The sequence below is a fragment of the Festucalex cinctus genome, chromosome 3 (assembly GCF_051991245.1).
Source record: "Festucalex cinctus isolate MCC-2025b chromosome 3, RoL_Fcin_1.0, whole genome shotgun sequence".
Lineage (NCBI taxonomy): Eukaryota > Metazoa > Chordata > Actinopteri > Syngnathiformes > Syngnathidae > Festucalex > Festucalex cinctus.
Genome location: NC_135413.1, coordinates 19,864,880 through 19,883,839, shown reverse-complemented (window position 1 = coordinate 19,883,839; position 18,960 = coordinate 19,864,880). Strand labels below are relative to the sequence as shown.

General features: G+C 40.8%; 1 protein-coding gene and 2 long non-coding RNA genes across 4 annotated transcripts in view; 2 read left to right on the top strand and 1 right to left on the bottom strand.

The window, feature by feature from the left end:
* jph3b (junctophilin 3b) overlaps positions 1–18,960 on the top strand; it is a 45,523-nt gene that overhangs the window by 21,461 nt on the left and 5,102 nt on the right. For both annotated transcript variants that reach the window (XM_077516489.1, XM_077516488.1), the window contains exons 4-5: positions 6,987–7,111; positions 8,699–9,669. In XM_077516489.1, coding sequence (XP_077372615.1) covers positions 6,987–7,111; positions 8,699–9,669 — 1,096 coding nt within the window. The remainder of the gene's footprint in view (positions 1–6,986; positions 7,112–8,698; positions 9,670–18,960) is intronic.
* On the top strand, positions 10,478–12,409 carry LOC144015967 (uncharacterized). Its single transcript, XR_013282819.1, has 3 exons — positions 10,478–10,657; positions 11,069–11,299; positions 11,573–12,409. It is a non-coding gene; the product is annotated as an uncharacterized LOC144015967 (long non-coding RNA).
* Positions 11,585–13,359, bottom strand: LOC144015966 (uncharacterized). The gene is made up of 3 exons (XR_013282818.1): positions 12,952–13,359; positions 12,489–12,575; positions 11,585–12,410 (listed from the first exon to the last, which is right to left on the bottom strand). It is a non-coding gene; the product is annotated as an uncharacterized LOC144015966 (long non-coding RNA).

Genomic DNA, 18,960 nt, shown 5'->3' with positions numbered 1-18,960 from the left:
ATTTTTTGCAGTGCAGTTAAAACACACTCGAGCATGATTTTCTTGTGTTGTAAAAGACAGCCGACCTTGCAACAAATTGTGTACGAGTACATTAAAAAGCATTTTCATTGTCTTTTGTAAACACCACATTTAAAACTGTCAGTACAGTATACTGAGGTACCCACAAGAATGAGTGATGAGTTATTTTGCATGACATTAGCTAATCATTTATGGTTCACATTTTTTGTGTATTTGACGAAACAACTATGCTAATAAAAATGCTAATGGTTGAGCTAATTTTATCGAGCTAAACTTGAACGCTGTTCAGTGCAAGAGACAGCTTGTGTTCTGAATTAACAGGCTCATTATTATTATTCCTCGTTAAACCGATTTACATTCAGCCACCTTTGGGGAAAAACAGAGAATTATCATAAAACCGCAATATGCCCAGATTGACTTCTTCGGAGTGCCCGGATCTGACATTGACTGTGACGTCCACTACGGACCTTCTATACTGGCTGACACAACACGCAGCTGCTGTGGCTCCTCTTGCTACAAAAAGCGGAGACATGACTGATCCGAGATCCCGGCGGTAGGTTCTCCGCACCGCCACGGATAGTAGCTCGCGTCACACCCGGAAGAAAAAAAAGGCTGGAGAAGCATTTACCTATTTTCTTAGCTTCGCCTACTGCCCGGTGTAAACATAATTATAAGCAAAGTTCGACCTTCGTTTCTAGATTGCAACCTAGCATGTTGCTAAATTAGCAAGCTAACATGCTGTGTTTGGCAATTACCCATCCAACAGCAAGCTGGCCAAATCCGCGTCGATCTTCAGCCCATGTTTCAAGCAAAACCGTTATTCACCATTTTTTTCAATTTTTATTTTTATTTTTTCCGCACGTGCACTATCCACTGCACGTTTCGTGGCAGACTATTTCATCTTTTTGGCACTGTCAGCCATTGTTTGTAAGCAATATCTCCAGTCCCTGCTCAAATTCCGCCAGCCCACAGAGACACGCCCTCCGCTGATTGGCTGGAGGAATACGTTGGGTCTCTGCCCAGAAGCGTCCTGAGCAGGTCAAAACCAAACAAAAGTCCAAAATACAGGCGGGGGAGAGGACAAAATCACCCCCACACATTAACAGAATCCCAGAGGTGTTGATTGAGATGTATTTTGTTTGTATTACCCAGCGTTTATTTTTGAGAGCAATGCTTCAGACTCTACCTTTAAGTTTTGTGTCTATGCTAAATAGAATGTTTGCAGTTAGCAGTGCCTACATGCTACATGCTATTTGCTGATGCGTGATGTCAAAAATTGCTTGATGGAGAGCAACAATTGTGTTCAACACATGTGAAACTTCACATCCCTGTGTCACTGCAGTTTATATACAACAGCGACCTGGAAAAAACGCTGTCGTTTACACCTGTGTTTCATGTTGTACTGTGTGTGGGTTTGATCTCGCCTCATCTTGTTGGTCGTGCTTCCCTGTCCTACTGACGGATCAGTGTGGCCGAATTGTGTATTATTTTATCTCTGCCCGATTAAGAACAGGATTACAGTTAAGGTGGAAGTAGGCTTAGGGAGGTTATAGTACAAGTCGTACACCAAATGACGCGAGACCATCTGGATCCGCTTAAGACTGTGATGACTCACTTGAAGAGCAATTACAGCCAATCCAATCCAATGTCAAACAGGCTGGTCTTCTATAGTTCATGGGTGGGAGCTCGTCGGACAGCAAACACCTCACAGACAGACCACTGTTTGAATCTCATGGTTGACTTCTGCCTGATGATAAACCAGTACAACATGAGACATTCATCCATCGATTACTTATACTGCTTATCCTCAGTGGGGTCATGGGTGTGCTGGAGCCTACCCCAGCTGACTTTGGGCAAGAGGCAAGCCTGAATTGGTTGGCAGCCAATTTCAAGGTACTTGGCCATCAAGCAATATATGCTTGCAATCATTATGGGCAAACGTAAGTTTATGACCGCTGCATCTTTTAAATGTTGTCCATGTGGGAACAGTATACAGAGGAGAACAACTTTACCGTTCGACAGTCGTCGGCCATGTCACTTTATAAGGAAACACTGTACATACATTATTCTGCTTGATTTCGAAAACCTTTCACCTTTTCCTTCATATATGTGAGTTTAGAATTTGACAAATTATGCAATTAATAGGTGTGATGTAGCAGGGCAGTAAATAAAAACTAAAATTAGCGGTTGAGAACTGGATAGATGGATAGACAATGTTGAGGTTCTACTTTAATTCATTTTATTTTATTTTTTAAATTCAGGTCTTGATCAATATGAACTGGATATCAGTGAAGCCTCTGATGTGCTTACGCTGATCAGTAAATACAGTCCAGAAAATGGTAGACAGTGAAGTGAACAGCAATGATGCTGACTACACTTCCTTTTTGAGGATGAGAATGGGGAGGAATCATTCCAGGTTAAATTTACCCCTCAGTGTTGTCGTTTCCATTCTCAAATGCAATTATTTACATTTTGGGTTTGTAGGTTGTTTCAGGGGTTCAGTACATGCAAACACAACAATAAGTATCTGATATTGACGAACAGACGTGCAACTCTGCATTAGTGTGCAACCCTGTGGCACTGTTTGACCAATTAATACATTTGAATTATAATATTAATGTGTTGTTTGACTTTCTGTCCTCAATCTATTCTCAATCTCTTAGTATTAAATCTCTGTAGTCAAAAATGATTACAGAATAAACAGATGTAGCACCTTTTTAAATGACCGCAAGGTCTTCTCATTCCCTGTCCGGTTGGCATTCCTCTTTCATGCAGTCCAGTCATGATCAGGAAATTTTCAAAAGGCCGAGTAGATAATACAAGTTTCAGTCACATTTTTTGTGTGCTTAGAGAAGAACAATTTCCTGTCTCCATCCTTTGCAAAACTACACATCTTGTCGATTGGCCACAAGTTAAGAGGTATTGAAAAATGACACTGAATAATTTTCTAATAAGACAGGTAACAAACAAACTAATAATAACTTGAATGTTATTCATATTTCCAAGGTAAATATACTGTAGTCAAAACAAAAGGAATGCTAATACTCAGTCAGAAATATTATTTGCTTCTTTGTTAATTTATTGTCATGCTTGGTATGACCTGCAATTCATTTCTTGATTCACTCTTTTTGCTCACAGACCAATGACTTGTAAACATCCCTTTTTTTATTTGCTCAATAGACTCTGTATTTGTCGCCTAAAAAGTCTTTATCTTGTGTGTAATGAGCCTTTGCTTTAATGAATGAAAACCGGACATTTTTATAAACGTGGCATTTGAAAGTCTTTTTTCACCGATAAAGTGGGCACAGAGACAACATCGCTGGTGTCAGGTGGATTCCTTGTACCTCCAGAATGCTCACTTTTTAGAAGACCTCAAAACGGCATGTGTGTTCAACTTTGCATCATCAAAGAAAGTAAGCCATTTCTAACATTTTTGATTGGTCAATAATTAGTTCAAAACAACAACAACAACAACAACAACAACAAACACCCACACACGTATATTAGCCAGTAGTATAGATACATGAAAAAAATAAGAAATGTACTAAATTGTGATATAGGAAGTTGCGGGTCGATGCCATTGACATGCAAGATTGCCCATTGTGAAAGCGGTGGGTCCTTGCATGAAGGCAATTTTCTTTTATAAGCCCTCTACTAGTGTGCTGTGACTGTCCTAATATAGGTTTCATTAAGTCATTGATTCCAAATTTAGGAAAATAAAAACACAGCAAATGGGACTTCTTCATTGATTTCAGAAGTTTTTGTGGCTGTGACTGTCAAACATCATGTACAAAGTACAGTACAAGTTAGGATTAGTGCTTTTGTTACAGTTAGGACACATTTCTATTGCATAACCACATGGATGCATAGATCAAGATTCTCTCTCTCTCTCTCTCTCTCAACTGCTTGTCTCATTTCAATGATCAGCATGGTAGAGAGTCTGTCTTAAAGTCATAAAACAGACAATGGGTTTGCTCTCCCCCATCTCCTTCTACTTAAACTCTTGAGTCGTTTGAGTGCGTCTGTAATGAAGCTCTTTCACAATTAATGATAATGATTCAGTGATGTTGAATAAGGAAGACCTGTTTCCCCCTGCGTGTTTCCTCTTATCAAAGACACCTCTGTGTCTCTTCTTTGTTACCTACTCTCCTCTCATACGTCTTATCACTGCTCTGTCTCTCCTTTCTTCGCTCATGGGAAGGGATCTTGTGGTATAATTATGATTCCTTTGAGCATACACTTAGTTTCTATAAAAGACGTTGATTTATTGAAGAGCTGCGTCATAAAGGAAGGAGTGGGAATGACTAAGAGGTTGAAAGTTGTTTTTTTTTTTTTCCCCCAGACATGATTTTCCGAGTAAAGACAAAAATGTCCTACTTTGCCTGACAGCCTCGGCTGAAGTGACAGCCAAACCTATTAAAAATAAGGCAAGATGAACACCATAACACTATGACTAATATATTGCTATTGTGTCAGGTTAACAAGTTTTTTTTTTTTTTAATCTTCCATCCTCCCATATCACAAAGTGGCATTTCTAAATTGTGTGTGCCTGGTATTGCATGGTTGACGTAGACTGTGGGTCAGGGTAAGAGAAACAAAGAGGCAGCAAGGTGGAAATCAATGCCCATCGACATGTAGCACTGCATCAAGACGACTGCTGCACCCTGAGAGCAAAGGGAGGTTGGAGAGAGATGGTGGGGCGAGAGACGGATAAAGATGTCTGCATCTGCCCCTCCTCATAACATGAAGTGGATTTATACAATACAATACATAGAGGAAATTTATAGTAACAAAAATAACATCTGATATTGGTTGTCTATACAGTATGTGTGATATTGACTGCACATTATGTTTTAGTATATGTTCAGCTTACACATGAACAGTGGCAAACAGTTTTGATTGTTTTTCATGTGTTGGTGTGTGGTTGTCCCACTGTGGACTATAGTTTGTACTCTCCTGCTTTCATGGACCATGATTCAACTCTCCAGCTATTGTAACACACACATGCCACTCATACACTCATCACTGTGCATCTCCTCCACTTCTACGTCCACTCGTGGGCAGATTATCTGAGTCATTATGGATCATTGCCAACCTGCCTGTTTATCTTGACAGCCTGCTGTCCGCCTCTCTATCACCATTAACCTGCTTCACCCCTCTCCATCATCTACTTTAGGTGTATTCGTCAAATCACGCTCCATGTTACCTTGTCCCTGTTTTCTGATTTAGTTTTTTTTCCCCATTGTATTTTGTAAGAGAAGTGCCAGCTACTTCTTTGTTAGTGCTTCAGTATCTGATTCATATGCTTTTTTTTCTCAATACAGTATGGGATTATATTCAGTTCAGAGTGACCAGATTTTCAAAATGAAAAGAATACTTGGACTCACTGAGCCATTTAAAGCAGTAAAAAGTTAACATTTTGTCCAGAATTAATTTGGCAACTCAATTATTTTTCCATGTACAATTAATACATTTAAAAACCACATTTTCCACTTGCTGTCGACTGAAGATGTCATCACCTGTGCTGAGGAAGTAACAACCAATCATGGCTCACCTGTTTTCTGGGTTTGGTCAGCAAACTGAGCCATATGTTATTACTTTAGCATATGCTAAATGCTATCCTGGTAACTAGGGGTGTGAATTGCCTAGTACCTGACGATTCGATTCGTATCACGATTCACAGGTCACGATTCGATTCGATACCGATTAATCCTGATACGAATTTATAAGTCGATTGTTGCGATTTTTTTTCATTCAAATTTAGAAAATACTAATCAGTAAGCTTGTAGAGTGTAAGATTTATATGAAAATGTATTATTTATTTATCTGAAATTTCAGTCTTATAGAGGTTGTAATCGGTTTCATGTTTGAACAGCATTAAAATAAAATATTAAGGCTTAATGTTCCATTCATATAACATTCTTCCATGCTCAAGGTGTGAATCCTAAAAAAAAAAAAAAAAAAAAAAAAAATCGATTCTGCCGATTATTGAATCGATTCGAGAATCGCGCGATGTAGTATCGCGATATATCGCCGAATCGATTTTTTTTTAACACCCCTACTGGTAACAGTTCAACAGCGCAAAACAAGACAATGCACTCACCATGATCCAACCTTTTTTGCTCAGTCCCAGCATCTATTAGACTCTTGCTGTGCGGTTAACCTCAGCCACAGTTCCCATATTGTAACATTGGAAATATGCCACCAGAAAAACTCTGCGTTGTATCTGACAGGCGACCACAGTGTTTGGCTAGTAGGACTACATTTCCCATGATGGTCAGACAAGGAAGCAGGAAGAAGTATGACGAAAACATGCCTGCTAGAGATTAAATGCAAATGACAATAGAACGCACATGTAAAAATGAAGGAATTTAACAGTTACATTCATTTTTAATTGGTTTAGCGTATATGAATTGCTATGACAACTCTGTGATTGACTTGCACATGGCCCAAACTATTGGCTTGCTGACTCGATTAGATTGGCTGTGGCTAGACATGTGGGTAACAGGACTGACATGGAATTATCTGATTGGCTGTTGACCAGATAAAGAAATTAACGATTCTTGACATCACATAGCTCCTGACATCACATAGCTTAAGATCAGTTGAAACAAGATGCCGGTTACATCAGTTCAAAATAGACACTTGACCTCAAGGTCATGACCCAAACATAACCTTTGTATGACCCAAACTTAACCCTGGCATGACCCAGTCATGGCAGCTTGTGCCAACCCTCTTCAAAGTTTTATGAGAATCAATTGTGTCGTTTTTGCGTAAATTTGCTCAGTAATAATTTAATGCCAATCAAAACCGTACCTCTCACCTTTTATACTTTTGTGTTTGACAGAAGTACAGTAATGAAAGTGGCTGCATTTTAATCACTATCAACTCACTGTAAACACATGGCAGCATTGTCTGACTAATGTATGGATTGAATTTTTTTGCAAATTTCCTTTCCTGTGTGTCAGGACTGCTCATGCGCAGGGCAAAGCGGAGGCAGCTGTTGGAGCGGCCCAGAAAGCTCAAGAGGAGAGTCGCATGGCCAGAGTCACTGCCAAGCAGTTCTCCCCTTCCTTCCAGCATCCGGGAAATGGTGAGTACACACACACTCACACAATTTACAGATACTGAGATACACATGTCCATGTCCACACCATTGTGCAGACCTGTGCTGGGAAGTGGGAAGAAAACGCGAGCCCACTTTTTGCTCATATTTGCCCTGTGAGTGATTGGTGACCACATCAGGGGAAACCCTGGCCTCATGACTAACTTATCACTCCAGCTTCTCTGTCAACCAGATCAGGACAAACAGTAAACAGTGATTTAATGCTGGATAATGTTTTTTTTTCCAATGTTGGGAAAGACCCTTTTCTGATACAGCACCACTGCACAGAGCAAGGTCCATAAAAGCATCCTTGTGAAAAGGTCCATGTCAACCACCCTTAAACTTTGCTTTTCTGCCTTTGTCAGTCACACCTATAAAATACTGCTGGTGGCCAAGCCACCACATACTGTGCTCAGAAAAATGAGGCACGCACATGCATGCACGCACGCACCCATTTCTTTCTTACCTCCTTGTTTATTTATGTCGGAACTTCTTTATCCCTGTGAGTCTTATAGGTTTTTCCCCATTCTTTTTGTATTATTAGAAAAGCTCAACTGTAGATGTCTAAAATGAATACATTCATTCATTCATTCATTCATTCATTCATTCATTCATTCATTCATGATCTAAAAAGCTTAATCTCTCTAGGGTTGCGGGTATGCTGGAGTATTTTCCAGCTGACGTTGGGCAGACACTCTGAACTTGCTGCCAATCAATCTCAGGGCACATATAGACAAGCAACCAGTCAAGTTCACATTCACAACTAAAGATAATTTAGACAAGAGTATCCAATGAATATTCCATGATAAAATAAGTTATTTGCAAATACTTAACACGCGGCCCAGTAGCAAAAAACAAAAGTGCGGACCATTGTCTTATCCATCCATCGATTTTCTTGACCGCTTATTCCTCACAAGGGTCGCGGGGGGGGCTGGAGCCTATCCCAGCTGGCTTGGGGCAGTAGGCGGGGTAAACCCTGAATTGGTCGCCAGCCAATCGATGTGCAAACAGTAGGAGGGGCATAGCTCAGGTGGTAGTGTGACTATCTCTTATTTTTTTTCTTAATTCTTTATTTTACTCTCTTCCAAGTGTAAACAGGGCTAGACTGGCCATCTGGCATACAGGACAGATGCCCGGTGGGCCAACCTCTTTAGGAGCCTATATAGTACTTTATAATTATTATTTTACTCCATTTTACCCCAAGTGACTGGCCCACAATTTAGAGGGACCCGTCCATTAATCCAATTTGAATCTAGATAGCAAACTGAAACATCATCAATCCGTGGCAGAACTACATGGGCTGGGCTGGGCTGGACCGGCGGACCTATGTCAAAATGCCAGTCCAGCCCTGAGTGTAAATATTAGCCTATACTCTAAAACTGAGTCTATTTGGTCCCACTCTAAATAGAGTCAAATTTACTGTGTTGATGAAGATACTTAAAAGTGAATTATGCCGTGATTCATTTTTCTGAGGTAATATAACAAACACCGAAACAAACAAAGAAACAAACAAACAGCAATGCTTACAAAAATACAATAAAATAAATAAAATTCTGGTCTCATCTGTTTTCACAGGCATGGAGGTGCAGCGTCCAAAGTGTCAGGTGTCCAGCGAAGTGGAGGGTGAGGGCTTGTCCAGTAGCGCTGGAACCGCAGACAGTCCCGACCTCTACATGAGGAGCACAGGCTCGGAGGACCCTTCCAATGCCACACCAGATCTCAGTCCCCCTTCTTCCTCACCTCCCCACAGTCCTCCTGCCTTAATTCGACCAGCGCAACGCAGCAAAAGTGCTCGCTTTCACCGGCAGACTGCAGTCGACCACGGGGACAGGGGGAAAGAAGGAGGAGAGCGGGGTGAGAAAGAAGGGACTGGAGGGCAGACAGAAATTCAGGTCTTGATAGAGGGAGGCAGCAGGGAGAGTGAAGGTGGAGGAGGAAAGGTGGAGTACACGCGAGCAAAAAGCTGGAGTGAGGAAAAGAGGAAAGGCGTCTTCCATAAAGGAGGAGGGGGTCTTAGCGGACAAGGTACGAGCAGGACCAACGGACACAAACACAGCTCCTCCAATCACAAGTCTCGGGACCATGGCTCATCTAATCATAAACAAACCAGGGGAGACAGATGGACAGAGACGTCCTCTTCCGCCTCTTGGAAGTCTGGGCACAGGGGGGCGCACAGCAGGGGAGGACGGCTTCTCGAGCAGGACGAAGAGAAAATTAGTAATTACGAAATGGAGATGAAGCCTTTACAGCCCAGAGACTCCACTACCCACAAGCCCCATGGGCACGGGGAGGAGAAGCACGGGCACAGTCATTCTCACGGAGAGGGACGCTCGCACACACTGCAGCGACAGAGACATAAGAACCGGGACGGAAGAGATGGAAAAGAGGGCCGGGAAGGCAAAGACCAGCTGGAGAGCGTACGACTGGGCGACAAGATGGATTCTCGGCCTATACGACGGGACCTCACACTCTCCCCACCTCTGAAGTCCTCCCCCATCGCACCAGAGCAACAGGATCAAGAACTCATACAGCGCAAAGGCCACTCGGTAAGATCCTTGCATTACAGAACGCACATTGACAAACACATTTCTAAAAGATGGTGCCACAAATTACAGAATCAGTTTTGTGACGTTCCATTTTATTAATTTAGAATCAATTTTTCCACACATATTGTAAATACTTTCTAAGGTCCAACTGTTTTCTGAATAAATAAAAACTTTGTTAACTAGAGATGAAATATTTTAAGTAAAATTTTAACACTCTTAAGAGTAATAAAATTGGTTATGCAGCTGCACAATCAAACTTTTAAATAATGCATTATTCACCCACTCTATTGCTTCACATTAAAACTTAATGCATCTGCCTTTGTAGTTTACAGTCCTTTCTTTTATTATTTTAATGTCCTTTCTTTTATTATTTTAATGTTGACCTATAGTTTGCAGTGGTGTAGAATTGCACGTATATACATATATACATATACCGGTATATGTTTTGCTCAAAACTTAGCTGAGATGTCATGTGTGTGTTTTCCTCAGCACTTTGCATGGTTGTTCAATTGTTCATAGGGTAGCCTTATCCAACAAACAATGCAGAGAAGTTGGAGGGATGGCCTGAGAAAAGGCGCATTGCTGCACAGATTCTCCCATTGACTGAAGTGTTCATGAAATGTCAGGTGGAGCGACCTTGAAAATGAAGGCGTTCCCTGTCAAATCTTGTGGTGCGCTTATTCTCCCAATAGGTCGCTTGCACATGTCGTCACTTCCGCCTCGGATTTCTCGTAGTCGCCATGCTGGGTGGCCTCCATTTACGTAGCGATTCGGTCTAACACTATCTATCACGTTTGTTTTCTGCGTTTAAAATGGTACATTGTTGCTGCATCGTTGGCTGTTCGAACAAAGCCAAGGGGGAAAATGGTCGGTCTTTTTTCCGAATTCCGAAAATAATTAGGAACCAGGGCCTGGAGACAGAGGAGTGCGGACTCCGGAGGGAAGTCGTTACTTTGGGCTCGTGTGTGCAGCGATCACTTTGTGAGCGGTAAGCTTGTTTACCTTTATTTAATGCATGAGGATTAATAACGTTTCGACCGCCCATATATGGGCAAGTTGCTTATGTTTTGGATTCATGAGCAAGCAAGTTCGGTAGTACAAGCTGGCTAGCGGACGTTAGCCGAAAGCTAACATCGAACATTTTCACCCAAGTAGTGCCAGTGCAAAGTGTTTACTGCTGAAATTGGATTGATTAGTCTTGGGCTCTTAATGCCGATAACATGTTTTTTGGTGGCAAAATGTGAACTTGGAAAAAAGAGACAGAAGGGGGTGATGCAAGAAAACAGACCCCCGGTAGCCTACACATCATGCTAAAGAACTTATTCACGGCCACCCTACTGCGGTAAAATAACCAGTCTTTCCATATTTTATTTGTTTATATATTTGTTTATTTTAACAGGTCGCCCTGCGCCCGTTTTTCTGTCCAATCATCCCGACTGGGCTCCAACATTAAAGTTGGGTCCCAAGTTACAACATCTATGTCTCAGCCCAGTCGGTGCCAAGATATGAACGTGCACAGGAGAGACAAGCAAAGAAAAGACGACTCGAAGTGGCAGAGATTGTTGCAGTTATGAAGCCAGATGGCTCCAGTAACCTGTACCCTCAAGTACTGCTGACATCATTGACTCTGGTATGCCACTCAGAATTCATTACATGATATATTGTATGCATGAGTGAATGTATGTGTTTGTGTGTGTACACGCACCTTATATTTTAGAGACATTTGGAAGTGTTTATAGAAATAAGTATTTGCCTGTAGCAATGTTCATACATTAAAAAATGCAACAAAATGTGTACATTTCTTTTACACTGACAAAAAAACTATACTACTTTACTATATTAAACCTATTACTGGTACCGTATTTTTTTGTGATTTTTTTTATTTATTTATTTTTTTCTTTAGGGATCTCATGCCACACAGACTTGATTGCCAATGACATGATGGAAACGAAGGCGAGCATCAAAGCATTGGAGGAGGACAACATGCGACTGTTTGTTTGGCGCTAATAAAGGCAGCGTTTATACAAATTCTATTGTTGGGTTTGTTTACAAAGCTATACATAATACAAATGACAGGATTTGACTCAATGTGCAATATGGTCCCTCTTAAAGTAATGGCATAAATCTCTATTATTTCTAAAAGCACAAAAAATGAAGTGAATAATGATTAGATGTAGTAATTTCAGGGTTAAAAATTGAACTGTTAATTAACGTAGTTTATTTTAGCACAGGTGCCTACCATCCTGAGATGACGGTATGATGTAATGTTGATGGGGTACGCAATGACTTTCATTATGCTATGTACAGAGGAAAAAGTTGCTCTCTTTTAAATTTGTTTAATGTAAGACAAGTACCAGTACTGTGTTACAGTTTTCCCAATAATCCTTGTTTCACACTTGTCACAAAACCACTGTCCTTTTGGCAGTCTAGATTGGCACACTTCAAGTGATATCATTTGATTTTACAATCTGCTGCAGCACAAAAAACTACTTTATTCCGCATCTTTGAAGTACATGAGCAAGTGGTAGGTGACAGCGGCTGAGCAGGAACACTGGAAGTCCACTGCTGATCTAGTAAATGCTCTCCCGAGCAGTTCAGGTAAGGAGGGGATTTTGGGAAAAAAAAACTCTGGCTTTTCCAACTGGCCAAAACGAGCGATCTGGGTGGACTCGCTCAATCACACTTTGTCCACACCACAAAGTCGCAGAAGTCCGTCCAGTTAAACTCATCTGTGCCTGAATCTGAAAATATGACAAACGTAATGAAAATATGAAACATAAAATTAAATAAGAAACTACAAAAAGTAAAGCCATACATACCTGGTAATACTATTGGTGTTGTCGTGACAAGTGATGGGAATTGTTGCCATCTGGCACCAGACAGAAATTGGGTGTTGTGACAGCCTCCTTAACCGTGAGATCATAAGAAAAGCTGTCAGTGTGCTCAGTAGTTAGTAGTTACCATGAACACGTTTTATTGTACTGGAAACTGAAACTAAAAATACGTCCTCTGAGAGTGGTTAACCTTAACCATTTAGAATAAGTTGATTAAGTAACATGTAACTAGTGAAAGGGTAGCATTAAATTTAATTAAGCCACGGGGAGGCTGTGCATAGTTACTTTTTATTCTTATACGCTCTGCCATATTTGCCTGTTATAAAATTATTAGAAAAACCACATCAGGTAAACCCAGCTGTGCATGTAAACACAATGATAACAGGAAGCCTGAGAACAAATCAACATTTTTGTGTGCAGAATTACCAACACCATGTGGTTTACTTACGTGCAACAGCAACCGTTTCTTCTGATGTGATGTTAAAGTTTACACTCTGTATCCACCCGCTTACAAAATAATTGTAAGCCTCCAGGGATTTGGTGGCGTGTTATGGAGCATGTTGTCAACACGAGGTAGGGAAAGATGTCCAGAGATGTCACATTTGGCCAGCAAGCTTTCTCCGTCAAAAAAAAATCACCCTTGGTCAGGACGTAATTAGGATCAATCCCACCACACAGAGACACCTTCTGCCTGTATCGTTGTTTTTGATCTTCCGGTAAATCGTGAAAATACTGCGAAAATGACATCAGGTTGATAAGCTCTACCGTGTAACTCGCGAGTGTACCTTGTGAACCGGCGGACACCCAATATGGCGCCCGAAGGAAAAACTCCCATGATGCATTACGATGTGCAAGCGACCTATACAAAGGAGCATCGCGGACTTGGTCCCTTTTTTTTTTTATTTACTCGCGACTGCCACCTCTGGCATAAAGTGCAACTGCATCCATCCTCTGTGTAAAGCTCACGGATGGAGCCAATGTAGAAAAAGCTTTAACGTTAACATTTGTGTACTCCACGATGCACATTTAAGCAGTTTTCCTCTTGCAGCTCTGGTGGCTATAATAAGATCTAGCGCCCCTCGAAGGTGATACTGTAGTCATTGTTGTGGTGGTGACAGTTTGAAACAATTGTTTTTATTTGACATGTGCAGGTTGTGAAATCCATAGAAGTGACGTGTCCGTGTATGCAGTGAGAAGCATTTTAACAACAGCTCCTAAAATACATTCAGTCATAATCACAGACTTCTGATCAAATTACTTTTACTTTTATTGTATTTAGAAAATACAGAATGCAAATAAATTTGCTTCTTCAAAGTAGCCTGCTAGCCTACTAGACATGAGCCGTACATGTCACTGGATAATCAGTACAGTATATGACTTCCGGATCTATTTTGGAGACAGGCGCACGTGTACCCTGCGTAAAAATGGGCGCATCTTTATTTTGATGCCTGCGTCTTTATTTTGGTGTTTGACGTGAACCATTCCAATCTGCTGTTTACATGTTCCACTACATCAGGGGTCTCCAAGTTCGGTCCTCGAGAGCCCCTATCCAGCCTGTTTCCCATGTCTCCGTTCTTCAGCACAGCTGAATCTAATGATCAGCTAATCAGCTAGCTTTGCAGAAGCCTGATAACGATCCCGATCATGAATCAGGTGTGTTCGTGGAGAGAAACATGGAAAACAGGATGGATAGGGGCTCTCGAGGCCTGAACTTGGGGACCCCTGCACTACATTAATCAGAGCAGCCGTGTTTCAGCCATCGGACGCGCGGTGATTGATGTAAACATCACATGATTTATCAAGATGGAGTTCATTCATCTGTTAGGCACAGTAGTTTTAGCACTTTTATTGAAGCAATGCTTTGATAATAATAAAAAATATATATGTTACAAGTACTTTATAGCTACTTTCCACGTTGCAGATGATCTTTTGGTAAGACACCGCCATTTTAAAATACATTTACGTCAAGACAGAGCATGCGCAGACCGTTTGCAGCCTGGCGTTTCCTATTGAACTGTTTAGATAACACTCGTTTGGATTGGCAATAGGATACCACTCCTGTGAATCTGAATGTTGTTCCATTTGGATTTGGCCTTTTCATTCCGATTGAGGTGTTTAATTAATCAATAAGCAGGGGTTGGGAAACCTGGTCCTCGTGGACCGACTTTTAAAACCGCGATAAGCAAGATAATCAAATCAATGTTACTAATCAATAGCTGTACAGATATGCACATATTTGATGTATTTTATTTTATTTTATATTATTTCATTTTAATTATGATTTAGTGTGCATCCCTTTCAAAGTGACTCATCCGGGTGGCAGGGCAGAGCAGCCACTGTATGCGCCCACAAAAAGTCATCGTGTTAGTTAAGATAGATCGTCTTGGCTTGTTATTCTGTGCACACAACTTCTCGTGTCTGACTAGACTATAACTGTATAGAACATTCAAAATTCTAGGCCATCATCCTGAAACAAGGGTGTTTCTAGCCCTTTTTTTTTTTCCAAGCACTTGAATCCTAGCAACTCAAGAATATGTCACCTCCCCCTCTACCACTCAATACTAACACGATTATCATTACCATTTGTCATATTGCTCACTGTTTATGTTAGGAAGGAGTTAGTTGACATTTTTTTTCTAACTTGAAAACATTTCACGTGGTCAGAAACAGCACTATTATCCTGTCTTTGAATTGGAATGAGAGAAGCTAACTGTTGTGTGTGCATGTGTTAATATTATGCCAAGGTGCTACTGACAAGCTAAATTCCTGGATGACCATTTACATAATTACTACTAAGACACGCAGAGGATGAGGAGCAAACAGAGAACTTTTCAAAGTATTCACAAAAGTCAATTTATGCTAATGTGTTTTACATGTGCATTTTATTTCATGTAAAAATCAATGTAAAAGAAACTACTACTGCTACTACTACTACTACTACTACTACTACTAATAATAATAATAATAATAATAATGATATTAAAATACGTTTAGCATTTGAATCAGCATCCTAAACTTCACCCTGTTCTGCAACTTAAATGATATGATTAAAATGACTGGTTTCACATGTTAAGTGTCGTTAGAAATAAATAAATAAATAAATAAATAAAAATATCATCCCTTATATAGAGATAATCATCAGAGGTTATATCTTGGGATCTATTCTAAAGAAGCATCAGTTATAGTTGACCAAATAGAGGATTTTCTTGGTTATTATCGTCCATGTTTTGTCTCACCAGGTGCATGGCCTGAACCATGCTAATCCACCACAAACATACACCAGCAGTGTTCAGCAAATTGCAGTAAAAGGGGAACTATCCTGTTGAGAATACTAAACACTGAGCACATATACATACTGTATAAGGACTCATCAACACTGTCATACAGCTTCACAATCCTTAATACGCTAGTTCACTTCGATATCATTTGTCTAGAGCAGACCGGATGTCAGTATGTCATGTAGTAGCTTGTGGTTGCTAGCTTCCATTGATGAACCTCCTTCAACACACACGCACACACAGGCAGCGAGAGAAACCCGCTGGTCCTCTCTGCACCTTAGTAACAGCAGATTGGCAAAGTAGGGCTTCCTCTAGATGCCCCCCTATTGGTTAACTAGCGCTCTGTTGCTAGGGAACAGTTTATGCCTTGCTTCGACAGTGGCCAATCGGCGGGTGGGTGTCAGCAACAGTGGTGGGGGGTGGTAGGTTGAGGTGGGGTGCGAGTTTGCAGCTGCAGAGAACCAAGCGGGATTTGTGTAAAGCAGGTTCACAGCATACACAGTTATCGTCACACTGAGATAAATAGACGCAGAATGTTGCAACAAGCTGGCTACTCTCACTCGCTTTGTGCAATGACTTACGTTGACTGTAAGGGTGGCTCTTCACCAGTATATTGTACATGGGAAATGCGCTTAACCTAAATGGAGAACAAAGGTGGATGCAATTGCAAAGACAGCAATTCCAATATTTACTGTATTGTGATCAACAACTTGACTTCAAAACTGTTTTTCCATACTATATATTATTCAATACTAATTGTTTGCACATTGGTGACCCTTGCTTGCTGGACAATGTCAAGATGCCAGATGCCACACATGGATGCATGACAGAGGTGGAAGGCAGTCAAGTGCCATCCAAAGCAGCCAACTTCACATCATTTGCAAGAGGAGATCTTCTTGCTGTCTTTTTAAATGTATTTAAAGGGGAAGTTAACCCATCCCCCAAAGTTCTTGACAATAATATGTTCTCTCTCAGCCCGACGAGTCTAAATATAGTATTCTGGTTATTATTGTTATGATCTGACACAAATAAGATTTTAACTATTCACATCGAGAGGCGTGGAACAAACTTGACTAGACGAGAAGCAACGTGAATTACACAGAGGAACAGAGGTAATAATTCGACAAAAACACACACGTCTCAGACAGGCTTATATAGACAGCGAGTCGATCTGATAGGTTGTGGCTACACATGTGGGTAACAGGACTGACATGGAATTATCTGATTGGCTGTTGACCAGATAAAGAGATTAAATATTCTTGACCTCATGATCATAACCCAAACATAACCCTTGCATGACGCCAGTCATTACAGTAAACATAACCCTTACATGACCCTAGTCACGACAGTAAGCATAACCCCTGCATGACCTTAGTCATGACAATTATTGTGTTAGTGGAATATGAATTAAGCAGCAAAAATCCAGTAGTTTTTATCAATTCCAGACTTGCTGTGGATTGAAAATGACATCACAGTTTCTCAGGTCTCAGGTAACAGCTCAGCTTCAGAAAACTGGTGAGCCAACAGCCACTTCTAGTTGTGCTAGTCTAAAAAAATACCAAAAGAAGGAAAACTCCACTCAAGCACACTACGCTTTGTGCTAGACTTGCGCTGGGCATGAAAATAGAGCCCTAATTGTTAAGTGTCAGAAACCATAACACAAATATGCAAAATAACCAAGCTTATGAATGGGTTTATTGGATGTAAGGCCTTCACCATGATATGATTTCTATTAACAATGAAACTTAGGCACTCATGGGAAAACACTTCAAATGTGTTATGTATTTTATCTGACACTCATTGTGCTGCTGAGTAGCACAGTCATCTTGCTGAGTAGATATAGAAAGAGCAGTCTCTCAGATGGATTCCATCCACTTGTGACCTGATGATATGCCACAGATCTAGGATAAGCCTATTATAGGGCTCATCAGCAGAAACCTCATTAGCACATTCATTTGCAATAATGTTTCAGTAATACTGCTTCTGATCACTGAGGGTGCTCCATTGCAGCGACATTCTTCACAGCCAGGAATTGTCAGATGCTCAAAGGATTGTCATGTGGAAGCAACTATGAGTTGTCACTACAACTCTCACCTCGTCTTGAATGAAGCAAACATCGCAGGATCTCTTTTATAGACTTGCTGGTTGATCATCAGGTCCTATGGGACAAGAACTTGCAGCAGACGATGGCACACACATTGAAGGCGATAAACATGACTTTGATTGTCCCGCTTTGTTCAGCCTTGGCTTCGTCATACTCTCAAGGCTCCATGACTCGTCATCAGATATCTGGTCTTATTGGTCTCATTATCACTCACTCTATTCATTGCTTGATGACCTGACTGTGTGTCTGAGGACACAGGTGCCATATTTACTCCAGGATTATTACATTGAAGCTGAGTACTTTTAGTTTGTGGTTTAGCTTGAAATATATATATTTTTTGTGACACTTGCAAAATATGCATTGGTGATATACGTCCCTTCAGATGATTAATATTTTGTATCTTTTCCTGATAACCCATGGCCTTCAAACACCCCAAAAGATAAAAATCAAGTGTGATTTGTGAGGCCATTCCACAGGACCAACTTCTCTTCTTTTATCGCTGCAGCAGCAACTGAAGAGGTAGCAGAAGAAGAAGACGATCTTCTGACTTCAATGCAAAAGTACGCTGAAGGGAAACAAATAACTGTCATAGTTTTTCCCCGGGCGTGTTAAATGACCACATAATAGAAAACTCGATAAAGGCTCGTTTTCTTACTTCTAAATCAAAAACGGGACATGACTCATTTCAGGACGATGTAGACAACAACACTGCCTCCTAGCGGATGGAGGAGGAACGGGCCTTTCCACACGTGAAGTTTGGAACCTGTGCGTGTGAATCTCAATCAATGCCTTGAAACTGTGTGATATTTGTCTCAAAAATAAATGCATGTGCCCACCGATCCACAAATACACATTTGACAATTCACAAGCAGAAGTGAATATTTACAAATGATAGGCTAAGTCATAAATGCACACACACAAGGTGCCCCACATAAATCGTTTGCGGATACAATTGTGAATATAAAAAAAAGCACTTCAAAAGAATAATTTTGAGACAAATCTCTCCCCATAGTTGAGGACCCAAACACAGGGAAGCAAAGGCAGCAAGGCCGAGGTGCTAAAAAGGTAATTTAAT